At 33.4% G+C, this 18,156-nt stretch overlaps 1 protein-coding gene across 3 annotated transcripts in view; it reads left to right on the forward strand.

The window, feature by feature from the left end:
- The window catches only part of LOC114336526 (protein timeless), a 52,609-nt gene that overhangs the window by 27,567 nt on the left and 6,886 nt on the right, over positions 1-18,156 (forward strand). For 2 of the 3 annotated variants that reach the window (XM_050655019.1, XM_050655021.1), the window contains 5 exons: positions 615-813; positions 3,327-3,460; positions 8,417-8,910; positions 13,495-13,695; positions 15,769-15,922. In XM_050655019.1, the coding sequence (XP_050510976.1) occupies positions 615-813; positions 3,327-3,460; positions 8,417-8,910; positions 13,495-13,695; positions 15,769-15,922 (1,182 nt within the window). The remainder of the gene's footprint in view (positions 1-614; positions 814-3,326; positions 3,461-8,416; positions 8,911-13,494; positions 13,696-15,768; positions 15,923-18,156) is intronic. The other variant, XM_050655020.1, reaches the window with a different exon arrangement.

An 18,156-nucleotide genomic window follows, 5' to 3' on the forward strand; every position in this document is an offset into this window, starting at 1 on the left:
CTACGCCAAAGCTTTTGATTGTATAAATCACGGCATTTTAATAAAAAAACTAAATTTCTACGGAATTCGAGGTATTTCTTTGAATTGGTTCCAATCTTACTTGAATGATAGGAAACAACTGGTTAGAGCAAATGATACAAACTCTAGTCTAAAAAAAATTGCATGTGCGGTACCTCAAGGTACCTTCTGTATTGGGTTCTCTACTTTTCCTTATCTTTATTAATGACATCACGAGTTTAAAGATCGATGGAAAAATATTTCTTTTTGCTGATGATACCAGTATCACTTGGAACTACTCAAACATTGCAACTCTTCATGCTACTATAACTTCTGATCTACTTACAATAAAAACCTGGTCCGACTCTAAGTTGCTCTCTTTTAACGTACATAAAACAGTAGCATTTTCTTATAAAGGAGCTCTTCAACCCTTACCTCTTAATAACAGTCAGATAAATTTTCTGAGTCTTTTTGTTATTCCAAAATTAACATTCTAACCAAAAGTCAGATTGCTCTTATGATTTTTAGAGATTCAGTGTTATATTCGTCTCCGACGAATGAAGTATAATTGCATTGGTTGATTTTATCCATTTTTTATTTTTGAAATATTTTTCTAGTTTTGCAACAGTTGAAATCATGCGCCAGTATGGAATTTTGTTGGAGAACTTCAAGCAAAATGGCGAATTTATAAATAATTGTATTTTTACAATGATGCACCATATGGGCGGTGACCTTAACCATGTGGAGACATTGTTTCAACCAAGTATCCTTAAGACATTTTCACAAATTTGGGAAACCGATTACGAGATATGTGATGTAAGTATTAAATATATCCGCCAATTTAAGTTTTGGTTCCCCTCGTAAAGTTAGCCAATATTTCGTTTATCAAAACCTAACCACTATCGAATAATAGTCTGTTTGTTGATACAATGTTGTCGAACAATAAACAAAAGTGTAACAAGTGTCTTTAACCTGAACCGTTATTCAGACAATACGAAAAATCACTTTGTTCTTGGTCTACTGAAAAGACGGTAGTATCTTTCGCTGCGTGGTAGCAGGTGGTTCCCTCCACATTTCATGAGGGGATTTAAGGTTTCAGTCTAAACTTACAATGTTGCTGTGGTGTATCAAGTACCTTTACTTGTATAACATCCAATTTGTATTGGATACATTTATTGGGATAATTGTATACATTTATATTGTTGTATTGTTCATCCGCTATAACTTTCCCATGCGTCACGATTCATTTTCAAACAAATTAAGTCAAAACAAAGTGAAACGTACGCCGATGTGTGTAGTATATAGATACAGTATACAAAATATATATACACATCGAAGTTCGTTTCACTTTATGTTTTGGCTTAATTTGTTTGAAAATAAATCGTGACGCATGGGAAAAGTTATATCGGACGAACAATATCCAACTATTTTACTCCAGTTCTACATCTTATGTCCTTTTTCCTAAATTTTCCATACATGAATAGAGAAATGGGGTTTAGCCGTTTCACTACCGCGTGGGCCAGTGCGTATTGGTAGTGGGTTAGGATGTGATATGGATATTACGAATTTGATGGAAAAGTTTGGTTAGGACAAGATGTCTCCTTGGTAGGTTACTGTGGAGAAAATCAAGGCTTGCTTAAGGCAGGGTTGCGTCCCTTTAGCATATCTGTCTTCTACCGGGGTCGTAGAAGAGTATCTGCTTGCTACCTTGGGCTGACTGCAAAGGTTTAAAACATCTTTGGGCGGTGGTTACTGTGGAGAAAATCAAGGCTTGCTTAAGGCAGGGTTGCGTCCCTTTAGCATGTCTGTCTTCTACCGGGGTCGTAGAAGAGTCTCTGCTTGCTACCTTGGGCTGACTGCAAAGGTTTAAAACATCTTTGGGCGGTGGGGTCGCCACATCCCTACGCCTATAGAAAGAATTGACGGAAATAGTGACAGATGCCATAGAAAAAATTATGACCGTTAAGTTGAACTGGGCGAGGCATATAGCTAGAATGTCGGATAATAGATGGACATAGCGAATAATACTCTAGAGATCAAGACAAGAAGTATATCGGAGTAGAGGTTGTCCGCCAAAAATATGGTCATATGACATAAAACTGATCGACAAAAATTGGATACAAACAGCACAGAACAGAAATACATGGAAAAGGCTAAGGGAGACCTATATCCAGCAGTGGATAGATCCGGGTTGAATGATGATGATGATGATGATGATGACCGAGCTATTTCACATTATCTAGCGATTTGAACAGTTTTGACAATAAGAACATTTTACGTTTACTTAAACATTTTTTACTGTGTTGTATATTCGTATAACTATATACAGTGTGTTAATTTGAAAAGTTGCCACCCTCTATAATTTGGCCCCTATGGAAAATCTAAAAATATGCAAAAATATGTTAAATTTATTTGTGAGGGGGACATTTTGTAGACCAGTTTTCAACTAAATTGCATTAACACTCTAGCGGGGGCTGACACAACCGCCAAAATCTTTAATGGATGGAAAAGGGGGTTGAGTGAGGCCTTATTTTAAAAATCGTTCAACTACCTTTTCAAAGATACCACATACACTATATTTTTTTAGTACTTTTGGAAAAATCAAGTAACATCGTGTAATCCATTCGGGATATAATTTGACCTTGCATGCCGAGCTGTCCATAATTTTATTTTTCTAATATTTAGAGGGGGTCAGTAGTAGTGTAAATTTAAAATCGCGACTGAATTCCGCCGTTGCGGAATGGCCCCCATCTTGGTATTAAAGGTGAACCGTTTTTCCTCAATATCTCCGCCATTTTCAACTTATAGACACAATGTGTAAGGACCGATTATTGTCAAAAAATTAAAAAGGGTAGAGATATTGAGCAAAAATCGTCACCTTTGTTTTCCTTTAAAATCAAGACGGAGGCTAACGCAAAGGCGGAATTAAGTCGCGATTTTAAATTTACACTACTATTGACCCTCCTAAATATTAGAAAAATAACATTCAAAATCTAATCCGACTGAACTATACGATTTTACTTTATTTCTCCAAAAGTACTGAATAAAATATAGTGTATGTGGTATTTTTGAAAAGGTAGTTGAACGACCTTTAAACTCACTCTACCCCCCTTTCCATTAAAGATTTTGGGGGTTGTGTCAGTCCCCACTAGAGGGTTGATGTAATTTAGTTGGAAACTAGTCTATAAAATGTCCACCTCAAAAATAAATTTGACATGTTTTTGCATATTTTTAGATTTTCCACAGGTAGGTAAGGGTGGCAACTTTTCAAATTAACACACTTTATATTGTTATCTCACATATCATCGTTTGTATATCTTTTATTACAGGACTGGTCGGACCTCATAGAATACGTCATTCATAAATTTATAAACACCCCTGGCACCCATTGTGTCGAGAACACCAGCAACCAAGTACATTTAGACAGTGATAATAATTCTAAATCTGAAAAAACTCCTTCCGAGTAAGTACCCTAATTAAGTGGTTGCGAAAATTTTGGCTTTATTTTAGGTACAGAAAAACACTAATTTTTACTAAGCGAATAACCGCTTTTTTTATTAAGCGATTTAGCGATTAACTCTACCGCTTGTGGATTTATGGTGACATTTGGTGAATACTAGAAATTTTGATAAAATAATGTTAGGGTGGCTCAGATTTTTGACCTACTCCCTGTAGTTTGCGAAATAAGATACAATAAAACAATTGATTTTAAAAACTTTTAAAATCTTTCTTTTATGGATTTTATTTAGTACTGTACCTTTTCTTTAACTTTATTACTACTTCAAAGATCACTTTGTCAGACTGACTGACTGACTGTCTGTCTGACAATTTAGTTTAGGTACACGTAAAAAGGAAAAGATTTATGTTTTTTGTTTTTGAATGAACGTACGTACTCGATACGTTTTACCATTGTATAACCAGACAATGGACACTAGACACTCCTTTCTTAAACAATGGTTTTACATAAGAAAGAGGCCGGGAATATTTGAGATTATCGGAGCAACAGTTGCCTAAGCCCAAAAACGAAGTTTTAAGATAAATGCAATAGTTGCATTCATATTTCCAGTAGGTTTATGAGATGGCGCTACAAATTATGTAGCGACGTTGAGCCAAATATAGAGATAGGTTGTGTAGGCCCCTGTTATCATCATCAATGGTGCTACAGCCCTATTAAAGAGCCTTGGCATTCCCAAGTCTATCACGCCAGTCAGTTCTATCCATTGCCAACTGTTATCAGTTTGCTGAGCCTATTTTTCCACCATCCTCATCTACACCATCCTTCCATCTGAGTTTTGGCCTACCCCTATTTCTACTTCCCACAGGTTGTAACATAAGGATTCTTCTAGGAGGGTTGTTCTGCTGTGATCTTGCTAGATGTCCTGCTTATCTTAGTTTTCCTATTTTTATAAGAGATACTACGTCTTTACCACCAAATATATGTTTATATCTGTGGTATATCTTGTAGTTGTACCTCCTCCTCTCCAAACACCATTTTCACAAATGCCAGTGAATATTCCTCTCAAGATCGTTCGTTCAAAGATAAGCAGAAGGTTTCGTCTGCCTTGGAGATGGTCCATGTCTCTGATCCATATGTCAACACTGGTTCTATAAGGGTTTTGTATATCGTTAATTTTGGTTTTTGGCTTAAGTTTCTGCTTCTAATATGTCTACTCAATCCAAAATAGCATTTGTTTGCTAGGATTTTCCTTTGCTTGATTTCTTCCGCCATGACGTTCTATTTGATGATCTGGGAGCCTAAGTATGTGAATTTGTCCACCACTTTAAAGGTAGAGTTATTAACCGTGAATTGGTGACCTATGTTTCTGGTTCTATTGTTGGGTATTGATGTCATCAACTTAGTTTTCTCCTCATTTACTTGCAGGCCCATATTTTTGAGGCATTTGAGAAGGTGGTGTAGGTCCCTGTTAATCCTAAGATTTATTGTTGCTGCTTTTACTGATATATTAATCTAAAAATGCTCAATTTGTGGCGTAGGCCACTGTTGCTCTGCGTAACAGTGTCTAATAGTCTAGAGATTGTTGTACAGTAATCATATTTACAGTTTTAAACAACAGCTAAAGTGCACAAACGAGTTTTTTTTCTTTTTGCAGATTCTTCACTAATAATGTTATAATAAATGTAGTTGGGCTTCATGCATAAACGGTTACTTTACAACGGCATAATATCAGTATATCATACTTAATATTTTAGCTTAGGTTGTGGAATAGCGAAAAAATTATTTTTTATAATAGACTAAAATAACAACGATGCAATAATGTTGCACAACACTGCTTTTTTGGAATTATGGATTTTCTATGCTTTTCAATTGCTTTCCGGCGCAAGAGATCCATAGTGCTTCTGTACCTTAGACTTCTCATTGTTTAAATAGATGTCGCTCTTGCGTCCAAATAATTTCGTACTGTTTTGCTTACCATACATACAACATGAACATATCCACGCATAAAACAAAATGCATTACCATTACCAAAAATCCAATTAGATGCAAGGTCGTGGTAGAGGAGAAACCCATAGAACAGCTAAACCAATTCAAATACCTAGGTGTAGATTTAGCAAGTTATCATGTCCATCTAAGAGGACAAATAATCAAGGCCGCAGTCATGTCCGTATGTTTGAGAGATGTGGTCTGGAATAACCCATATATGAGAATGGACAGCAAAGTTGGAATTTATAAAACTTGCATCATACCTGTTATCACCTATGGTATTGAATCAAAAGAAGACACCAATAAAACCAAAAGCATGCTACGAACAGCCGAAATGAGGACACTAACAGCAATAGCAGGGAAGACAAGAAGAGATAGACTACGAAACAACATCATCAGAGAACAAGGTGTCTTGCAAGATGTAGTAAGATGGGACAGGCAAAGACGAAGAGAATGGTTCATTCATATAAAAAGAATGGAGGAGCATAGACAACCAAGAATTGCGCTAGAAGGAAAACCATCAGGCAAGCGTCCACCGGGGAAACCACCAAAAAGATGGAGAAATAGCTGACCGTCTACCTCTCAAGAGATACTTCAACATAGGAATTAACAGATCGACATATCTACAACGAGTATTAGAAGAAGACATACAGCTGGATTTAGTTTGTTTCAAATCGCATCACAAAGTCGTTCTGACGTCTCCTAGAGGAAGAAAAGTGCCCAAACGGATGGTGGTGATCTAATATGAAGCTACAATGTCATCACCATTTCTGTGACCGTTTTAATCTCTCTTTTAATACGTTTCGTCAAATTGTCCGGGAGTACTTTATTAATATTTTTGTTTATTTTCTTAGTCTGGATTTTCCCTGGATTGGTTCATCATTTCTTTTTAAGATTCCTTATCCTTATACTCCTTCTATTGATCTGATTTCGCTTACTCTTCCTTAAATTGACTTCTGTTCTCTCTTAATAGGATTATTTAGTATGATTCCCACTCTTTAGTATCTATTAATTCCATGTTTCCTTTTATTTCTTTTCTCAAATTGTTTATAAACTTTCACGCCTCTAAAAACTTTATTCCTCCTAAGCATGTCTCTATATCCTCATATTTTCACGCCCATTTTTCCTTTTTGTTTCCACTCTTTTCATTTTTCTGTTGAATCTTACATATTCGTATATCTTCGAAATTTTTATTAACTAGTCACGTTTGCTAAGAATTCCTTTTTTCCCTCCACTAACTCTTATGAATGAAAATTCGTAAGAATGAATGAAAATTCATAAGAATGAATGAAAAGAACCAAAATGACTATCTACAGAACATTGATTAGACCTGTAGTAACCTATGGTTGTGAAACCTGGGTCATGACAAAAAAGATGAAGCTTAACTCAGGATATTCGAGAGAAAGATTCTAGGAAACTGTATGGCCCGGTGCAAGAGGAAGACAGCACATGGAGAATCAGGAGAAACGACGAGGTTACTGAATTGAATGTAGGGTATATTATTGTAAGATTTGTGAAAAGTGAAAGACTGTCATGGTTGGGATGTGTCCAGAGATAAGAAGATGTAAAAACAGCAAAGAAAATATTTCAATGGAAGCCAATAGGAAGATAAAAAAAAAAGAAAGAGCCAGAACGAGATGGTTAAATCACGTTGAAGACGACCTGAAAACCATGAATGTAAACAATGGAGGAGAAGGGCGTAAGAGATATCTGAATGGAAGGACAAAGGACATAGTCAGACTCCATTTGGTCCTTCGACAAAACAACATCAAAAGGGCGTTAATTGGATTGGAGCTTCGAAGGAGACGACCCTTTAGTGGAGAAAAGAAAAAATAAAACGAAGACCAGAAAGCACCGAAATTAGAAGTAGAAGCCTTACGAGAACCTTTGAGCACCAGAGAACCTGAATAGCAGTCTATTTTAGAAAGTTGCCTGAACAATATCTATAGTGTAATACCCAGTAGCTGTCAATAAAACCATATTTTTACTCCACACTTCCAAAATTTATTTACCATCGTCGATCGAGAAGAAGCGGACAAAGGGGCATTACAAAACAATTCGATCCTGATATTTACATCCAATTGTCCATTTAGACCCATCAAGGGTTATGATGCCAAAAGAAAAAAAAGAATGTGTGTGTACTTTGTACGCACGTAAGAAGATATTCTTCTATTATATAGGTAATTTCAACGAAGTAAATATACTTAACAGGTTATTTGTATTTTATTTAAAAATTAAACTAACTTTCTTATCTACCACTTTCAAATTTTTTTTATTAAAACAACCAAGAATAAAAAAAAATATGAATCGCCCAGGATTCGAACCCGCGTCATTCCAATCACGGAGCTAACGCCCTACCAACTACACCAGCGAGGTCGTTCTAATTGACATGTAAGTTTCGGATATAATTACACAACACGGCGACAAATAGTGTAAAAATGTTATGTCTACATAATATTTTATTATTTTACTACAGAGAAACACAAATCCAAAAACACAAGAATTATAATAAATAATACATTTACTAAAAACACTATTATATTCTTTTAATGACTTATTTGCACGGATACAGATACATAAATACCTATCTTGAAAGATTAGCAAGGAACTACATACTGTCTGTGTGCGCAGGCGCGCAGATTTATGTACAATTTTACCCTCAATCGAATCGCGCCTAAAGAAGAATATCTTCAAAAAGATATCTCTTTATTTCTCGGCTTTTAACATTTTGTCATTAATTTTTAGAGATAGTCTTTGAATGTTACAAAATAAGATAAAAAATATATACCTAAAACGATAATAAAATTACTAACAAAACCTTAAACATGCTTTAACATATTACCACTTACTTTAAAATTGCTTCCGATATAACATGTATATATATTTTACATTATTTTAAAGCTAAAATTACAGGGGTCATCAAAAATCTGCGTCACCCGGTACACATTTTAAAAATTACTGTTTTTTTCTGCCCAGGTATAGCTCTCTCGATGAAATACTAATGTTATTTAGGTGGACTAAAGAAGAGAAAGATAATCTTCTAAAGTATTACAATAAAAACAAAGAATCCTCGGACACGATTACCAAAATCATTGAAAGCTACGAAGCAGGTGGATTCAAGTTTAAATCTCAAATATCGATTATAGAGGAACTTCTAGAACAAAATATTATCAGCGAAAACGAGTATAATGATTTGAGGAGACAGCATAGAATCGAGAGGATAGATTCTTTATCTGAAGATGAAGAAACCAAAGATATAATGGAGGATGAGTTAGGGTGCGATGATAGTTTAATTGACAGTGACACGAAGGTTATTAAGGAGTATTTGTACAAAGAAAATAAAGGGAAATTTTTGATTTGGCTGCAGGAGGTCTTACTGGAGGTTTGCTATGTTAAGTTAGTTCTTGGAAATCCCGAAGAGTTCAAGGGGAATGAAAATTTATTAGAACCGACAGTATATAATTTCGCATGTAAGTATATTTCTAATTATTGTTTACGCTTTTCTTTACTTCAATAGTTTGCATCAAATCTTTAGACGTTAATTTGACTGACTTTTCTTCATGCAAATGAATGAATATTTGCAGACATATGCATTCGCGGAAGCAATACACGAATAGTCAATAAAAAAAAAATTATGATTAATAATTATTTAAATAAAAAAACGATTTTAATGGAAAATGCTTAAATTCTCTTGTTTTTTACAATGTAGAAACTTGAAACTTGTACGGATTGTAGCTAATTATGTGAACTATACATAATTTCACTTTTTACGTTAATTCTTTACGTTATGCTTCATAAATAAACAATAAAGTTTTAAATTTTGAACGCTCATATATTTGTTTATATATAAATCGGCGTTTATTCGTGTCAAATTTTAATACGATACGAAACAAAACTTCAACCAAAACTCGAATTCAAAAAATTCGTGTTTTTATCGTAGTCTTAGAAAAACCACCGGTAGAGACGTTTTGTGCTACAATTAACATTAGAATTCGTTTTGTCGTATTAATTAATTAAACGCTTTTCTTTAGTTCAATCGTTTGGGTCAAATCTTTGGACGTTAATTTGACTGCCTTTTCTTCAATGCAAATGACTAAAAATTTGCAGACATATGCATTCGCGGGAACAATACACAAATAGTCAATAAAAAATTTTTTTGTTTAATTAATTGTTTAAATAAAAAAACGATTTTAAAGGAAAATGCTTAAATTCTCTTGTTTTTTACATTGAAGAAACTGGAAACTTTTACAGATTGTAGCTAATTATATGAACTATACATATTTTCTCTTTTTACGTTAATTGTTTACGTTATGCTTCATAAATAAACAATAAAGTTTCAAATTGTTTGCCGATTCCGACTACTTTTCATGTTAGTACATCATATGTTTTATACATATTTTAAGAAACATGACGATATATTTTAATATGTGAAAAGTGTAAGACTATAAAGTAAAAAAAGAATGTGTGTGTACTTTGTACGCACGTAAGAAGATATTCTTCTATTATACAGGGTGTAAAAAAATACAGGTCATAAATTAAACCACATATTCTAGGACCAAAAATAGATCGAATGAACCTAACTTACCTTAGTACAAATATGTACACAAAAAAAGTTACAGCCCTTTGAAATTACAAAATGAAAATCGATTTTTTCGAATATGTCGAAAACTATTAGAGATTTTTTTGTTGAAAATGAACATGTGGCATTCTTATGGCAACAACATCTTCAAGAAAAATTATAGTGAAATTTGTACACCCCATAAAAATTTTATGGGGGTTTTGTTCCCTTAAACCCCCCCAAACTTTTGTGTCCGTTTCAAATAAATTATTATTCTGGTGCCATTAGTTAAACTAAATATTTTTAAAACTTTTTTTGCCCCTTAATATTTTTTCGATAAGGCAGTTTTTACCGAGTTGCGGCTTCTTTTTTAATATGTTTACATAAAAATTTTATGAGGATTTTGTTCCTTTAAACCCCCCAAATGTTTGTATACGTTCCAATTAAACTATTAGTGCGGTACCATTAGTTAAACACAGTGTTTTTAAAACTTTTTTGCCTCTTTGTATTTTTTTGATGAAGCATCTTTTATCGAGATGTGGCTTCTTTTTTAATATGGTTCAAAATATACCTAAAAATGTAAATCATAAATAAATTTTCATATTATTACCAAGTCTCCATAATCGTACTTTACCATATACAAATATGTGGTGAATTTGACAAATATTCAAATATCTCGATAAAAACTGACTTTTGGAAAAAGTATTAAGAAACAAAAAAAGTTTTTCAAAACTTGTGTTTAACTAATGGCGCTACAATAATAATTAAATTGAAACGTACACAAAAGTTTGGGGGGTTTAAAGGAAACAAACACCCATAAAATTTTTATTGGGGTGTCCAAATTTCATTATAATTTTTTCTTAAAATAATACTGCCATAACAATACCACATGTCCATTTTTAATAAAAAATCTCTAATAGTTTTCGATATATTGAAAAAAATCAATTTTCATTTTGTAACTTCAAAGGGCTGTAACTTTTTTTCCGTGCACATTTATACTAAGGTAAGTTAGGTTCAGTCGAACTATTTTTGGTCCCAGAATACGCGATTAAATTTATGGCCTGTATTTTTGTTACACCCTGTATAATAGGTAATTTAAACGAAGTAAATATACTTAAAAGGTTATTTGTACTTATTTTATTTAAAAATCAAACTAACTTTCTTATCTACCACTTTCAAAAAAGAAGAATACATATCTTCAAAAATTATATAATATACTTACAATCATAAAATCTGTAAAAAAAAATAAAAAAAATAATAACTTGCCTGGGGCTCGAACCCACTTCACGTCTACCGCGCCGTACGAAAGTTGACGGCATTTCAAACTGCACCAAACTCTCGTATACGTCATGTGGGAATATACACAAACTAAACGTTTACACCATAAATTTATATGAATTTAATAAAATTATTAGTTTGATTTTTGTCGAAATAAAATACAACAAAATATATAGTAAAAAAATGATATATGAGATGAATATTTGTAGAAAGTTTGTTCGTAATCAGATTATGTAAATTAAAGCATTGCCTACTAATAGGTAACTACATTATTTTGTTTACATTTTCCAAATAGATAGGTATTGAAACTATTAGGTATTTCCAACTGAAACATTTAGAATTACTTACCTGCGGCTTTTCAAAACTATTTAAAAAGTCACTATAATTATAAATTTGATTTTATTTCTGTCCACACATGAATAAAAACTAATATTATACAATATTTTTGTTTACCGATAACCTCCATATTGAACAATTATTGACACATCATTTCAAAATTTCAACACCCAATCAGAGCCCGTATAACCACTAATACCATACTGTCGGTGTGCGCATGCGCGGGGATCAATCAAATTTTACCCTCAATCGATTCGCCGCTAAAGAAGAATATCTTCAAAAATAGTAAAAAAATATTTTTAAGAAACGCTTTTCTTTAGTTAGGAGTGACTAAAATTAAACATATTATAAAAAAAATCAACTAAAAAGCCAAAAATAAAAAAAAATTTTAAAATCTAACACATTCGTTAAAGAAAAGCGTGGTGCGAAAACCGTTTATTCGATGAAGACGCGCCATGCTTTTCTTTGACAAATGTGTTAAATTTTTTCAATTTTTTTAATTTTTTGTTTTTTAGTTGATTTTTTTATGATATGTTTAATTTTAGTCACTCGTAACTAAAGAATAGCGTTTCTTAAAAATATTTTTTTATTATTCAATATACATGTCCAGCGTGCTCTTTATTGTTCTTCTTCAAGTGCCGTCTCCCAATCGGCGGTTGGATATCATCATCACTATATTTGCTCTATCTATCGCTGCTCTGAACTGCATTTAAACCAATCCCTTAAATTCTTCAACCATGACACTCTCCTTCTTCCTATTACTCCTTCTTCCTTTTGTCTTTCCCTGTATTATCAGTCTTAACATTTTAAATCGCTGTCCCCTGATTAGGTATCCCAGACATTGTAACTTTCTTATTTTCATTGTATTGATTATTTCGTATACTTTGCCCATTTCTAGCAATACTTCCGTGTTCGTTTTCTTCTGTGACCATGCTATTCTAAGCATCCTCCTGTAACACCAAATTTCAAATGTCTGTACCTTATTTATGTGTTCTTGCTTCAAAGTCCAGCTTTCAAGTCCATATTGCAGTATCGAAAACACGTAGCATCTCAGAGCTCTTTCACCAACCTTCTGCTGAATATTTCTGCTGTGATACCGTTTTCTCCTTAACTCTTGTTATTCTTTAACTATTATTTCCTCTATCTCACTATCTGATGGTTCGTTTATTTCGGCCTCATCGTTGTTTTGCTCCAGCCTGGTTTTCTAGTTCTTATTAACGTGCCTTCTTTACTTCTGCAGAAGCATGCGCTTCCCGGATCCGAAGCGTTATTGACTTTGACCTCTTGGTAAAAATTCCTAATCTCTTTATTTGCTTCATATCTTTTAACTGTTGCTTCATTTCCCAGAATTCTCGTTTCTGTTTTAGTTTTTCTTTTTTGGAGATGATGATCTCCAATCATAGCCGATAATGTAGCCCCCGAACAAATATTTTAATCTGCTTGTCCTTTGTCCAGTGTGTGTTTTTGTATTATTTTTTTATATAATTAGTTTCCTTTTTTGACGAGATGCTCCTGATTACGCTCTGAGAACGAAAGTATTTGGACTAGAGAAAAGAAGAAAAGTCCCAGATACAAAATCGTTATTAAAATAAAATTAAAAGAATAAATAATGATATAAATCTGAAACATTTTCTAATTATTTTTGAAATTCCACTTAAATACGCAGTTTATTTTCGTCTGGGTTCAGAGGTGTTCACATAGTCCTACTGAAGACGTCTGAGAGACAGAAATAGCTGTCTAGAGGTGGTGAATATCCTCTTAATCGAAACTAAACATAAACTGGGTTCACTTTTATTTAGACCACATTTAATAAATAAATGTGATCGATATCTGCCATTTATTTGTAAAAAAAATTAATAATTTATTTGTTTAATCATTGTAGTATCTAATCTGCCTATTCCACTGATCCCATGGACTGTCGATCAAGCCAATATTTTGAAACATCAGCCTTTTATACTGCTACTGCACAAACTTGGATTCTACTTACCTGCCGACACCGGAAAAATCTTCGTTCGGATACCAAACTTCTGGACTCCGGATTACGTATTCAGAATAGCACAACTGTTGGGACCAATAAACAAAGGTAATGTACTCTTTTTAATCATTAAATACTTTGGACATGCGTACTATCCATGTCATTTACTTAAAATAAATGTGGTGAAAGACAACAATTGCAAACAGTACGGAAAAATTGATCATATCTCTTTTGATTCTACTAAGTTTCAAAAGCATTCAAACTCCCTCTATAAAAATTTAATTAAATTTAATATGCATGTACCATTCAATATCCAGTCTCTGCTGGCTACAGGTTCACAACATATGTACCTACAATATAATTATGGATTTCTTGTCAGGCACATACCTACACAAGATTTATAGACAAGCATGAAATTTTTCATGATAGTGTAGAAGTTTAGATTTGCATCCTTTGTTCATCCTAAATGTCGTAACACCTTATCTGTGTTCCTCTACTAAAAATGTCTTACCGGCCCCCTAGACGAGAAATAAGTGACTTCATAAAATGTATTGAAACTAGCTGGATATAGACGCCAGAAAATTAAAAAATAATACATTATATAAAAAAACTCTCTTGCTACCATATAGTCATGATGTGAACAAGTCAAATTCGAGCTCAATGGTACCTAGAGCATACAACATTGGATATTTTAAACATACATGTTTAATTTCACATTTTTCATCTATGTTCCTATGACGGAACATAGTAAAGGGTTTTTACCCACATATTTTTTCATTGCTTGGGCAGCCTACGGAGCTCTGAGAGACATATTTAGGAGCAGTATACCGATCGGTTTAAAAAGACAAGTGTTTGACCAATGTGTGCTACCGGTAATGACATATGGAGCAGAGACACTGACTCTAACCAAGGCAACAGCGTCGAAAATGCGGGTTGCTCAAAGGCGCATGGAAAGATCCATGCTGGGCGTAACTCTACGGGATAAAATAAGAAATGAAGATCTCAGACAAACAACCCGTATCGCAGATGTTGTAGAACGTATCACCAGGCTCAAATGGAACTGGGCAGGACACGTCGCCAGGCTGAAAGATTCAAGATGGGCACGAAGGCTGATGGAGTGGAGACCAAGAGAAGATAAACGAAGTAGAGGAAGGCCGCCTACACGATGGACAGGTGATATCAGGCGGATTAGTAAAAACTGGCAAAAATCAGCACAAAACCGTGAAGTGTGGAAACAATTGGGGGAGACCTATGTCCAGCAGTGGACGTAAATTGGTTGGATGATGATGATGATGATTTTTTCATTTTGGTGGTTAGCATGTTAGATTCACGTAAACACTGATGATGATCGGTCATCCGATAGAAAACTAGTTCTGTTCTGTGATGTAGCCCTTTTTAGGGATTTTAACAAATATACCTTTTATAAAGGATTTTATCGTCTTTTTAATACATTATATATTTTAAGACAATCAAACTTGTGATATCCAGAGTCGTATAGGCTTGGGATGGGCAGCATTTGGCAAGCTGCCACATATTCTAAAAGGAACGCTACCGATTTGCTTGAAGAAAAAGTTTACAACCAATGCATACTGCCGGTAATAACATATGGTTCCGAAACCATAACTTTGGCTAAACATCCTGCAAATAAATTAAGAATAACCTAAAAAAAATGGAAAGAGCAATGTTGGGAACAACAAGAACAGATATTGTACCAAATAGGATAGTGAGAAAGAGGACCAAAGTGACAGATGTCATAGAAAAAATTGCACAAGCCAAATGGAGATAGGCTGAACATATATCAGGTTTAAATGATAATAAGTGGACCAAAAGACTCAACGAATGGAGAGCTAAAGAAGATAAAGGACACCGAGGTAGATCACCAAAAATATGGATGGATGACTTGAAAAAAAACAGGGGGAAATTGGATACACAAGGCACAAGATAGAAAACAATGGAAGAATGTGGAGGAGACCTATATCCAACAGTGGATTCAAGAGGTTGAGGAATGATGATGATGATGATGACTGATGATACTTTAATGGCTAATCAAGGTTGTGAAACGGAAAAAATTTCACTAATGTAGAAATAACCAATGCTCTTAAATAATTTACTATCTCTATTACTCAAAAATAAGAAACTAATATATATTGTTTTTAATTCGTTTTTATGTTTTATTCGCAGATAAGCTTAAATTTGATGTTGATCTACTAAAAGGAATAGAGAACTGCAATGCCTTTGAGATAAAACCACACGTATCTGCCACTTTCTTTGATCCTGGAAGATTTTCTATTCCAGATCTGAAATTAACACCATCTGTTGTTCGTTACACACCATTGTAAGTATATTTGGTAAATTTATTTTGTAAATGTCACAGTAAAAATTACCGTTTTTTAAATTTTCAAATACTTCCCTGATTTAGCCATGCGGCCCACACTCCCTCAAATATTATTATATTATTATTATTACCGTTTTCTAAATTTTCTTTCCAACATGAAACATTAAGAGGATCGGTACGTTTTTCGGCCGCAATGCTATTCTAATGGGGATTCATTTTTTTCGAATCCTGAGAAAACTAATAAGTATTTTTAAAAAATTTCAACGCCGAATGAAAGATTACGTTATTTGTGAGGGCCGAAAGTCCCTCAGAACTTCTATAATGTTTATTTTAATAAATTACACGGGTGAAAAACTAAGAGAAAATTTAGTGTCATTTTTAATTTCAAATATCTCATTCAAAATAAACTTTTTATTTATTCTAAGGGACTTTCGGCCCTCGGTAATAATTTAGTCTTTCATTCTGCGTTTAGATTTTTCAAAAAGATTTATTGGTTTTTTCAGGATTCGAAAAAAATGAACACAATGTCCGTTGTAATATTTTCCAAATCTATCTTTGTCATACAACGCACTTAGTCGAATAGAATATTGTCAGTCAGACACTGACAATCAGTGACAATTTTAAATAATTATTTGACATGAATCGAGAATATTTTTAGTTGTTGATAAAATAATATTGATATAAGTGTATTTGATAAATAATTGATTTAAGAGGTGAACTTTATAAAAAATACAATTACGTGGCTAAAGGTTCTAGTTCTAAACCAAGGCCAAAATCAGAGAAAAAAAAACTTTATAAAAAGTTATTTATTGTGTATTTTTTATGGAAGATACAAGCAGAGAATACATTAAGATATATTCTGTGATTCAAGTATTTTGTTGTTAAAGATCTTCAAAATTTATCTAAGCGTTCCATAGTAACAATATATTATTAAAAAATCACTTAAAAACTTTTCCTCTTTTCTCGATTGAGTATTAGTTTTTGTTGTAGGTACATATAAATTATTACAATCACTGAATACATAGCTAGTAAAAAAATTATCACATTTATTAACTGAATTAATAATTTGCAATGATACAAAAAATAACAGTTATCCAAGAACATTCAAAAGCCATCTCTTTAAGCTAGTTATGACATTGTCAAGTAGAATGACATTCTAGTAATATGTACATATCCATACCAGTGTGAATTTTACTACACGTAATTTGCCATGTAAAGACAGAAAAGGTAGGGATAGTCGTAAAATATTTGCGAATTATGTACCCATAGCCGGGAACGGACGTCGAAATGGAAACGTCAAATGAGACACGCACATTGATACAGCACAAAAGATAGAAAACCTAAGAAATATGCTGGCAAATGCACTAGTATGCATGCCAAAAGTGAAGAAAGAAGAAGAAGAAAGGTAGAAAACTGACTCGATTGGAGTTATGTTTTCGTTTAAAGCCATCAAAGTAGATGGTATTTTTCTAGCTATTCCTCTGAGATGTGAAGTTTGAAGACATATTCGTTGAACCGTCTGCTTATCAGTTCGTATTTGATTGGATATCTGACGAGCTAGGGCATAGCAAAATATGTAACATCTAATTGGTACCGATTACAGAGAGGAGAATGCCTTGGGGTCGATATGAAATCAAACTACTAAAATTTGTGGTATTTAATAGGGATTCTACGTAATTTTCCCTTTCAAAATTTATTTACCAATAACCCAAAAATATTTTCGATACGATGTACGGGATGGTTAATAATTTTTCGAAAATTTTAGAAAACAGTAGTACCTATTGTACCTTTCGTTTTTGTTTACTAGTTGTCCTTATTCTTTTTTATCTACGTTAATGTCGTTTATGTTGACTTGAGTTTTGGTTCTATTTGCCGCATAAAATTTTACCAATATGTTAACATTAATTATTTTAGACCAAACTCTACTGAATGGTTCCAAAATATTTTAAGAATCAGAATACCTACATCTGCCGCGGATTCTTATGAACCGATTCCTAGGTAATAATACATTGCATGTGAACGTCAATTAGCAGCATGATTGTAGTTAAATAGTGTACATAGTTACTTTAAAATATAGTAATAGCTAAACAAAACGAAATCCAAAGAGCCGGAAATCTAAAGATCTTTTTCATTGGAAAATTGTTTAGATCTCCGGCTGTTTGGATTTTGTTTTGTTTATACTAGATGTATCTGTTGCATATGTTATGTACGATATGGGAAATCTACTATATATG

This window comes from Diabrotica virgifera, chromosome 6, assembly GCF_917563875.1.
Source record: "Diabrotica virgifera virgifera chromosome 6, PGI_DIABVI_V3a".
In the NCBI taxonomy this organism is placed as follows: domain Eukaryota; kingdom Metazoa; phylum Arthropoda; class Insecta; order Coleoptera; family Chrysomelidae; genus Diabrotica; species Diabrotica virgifera.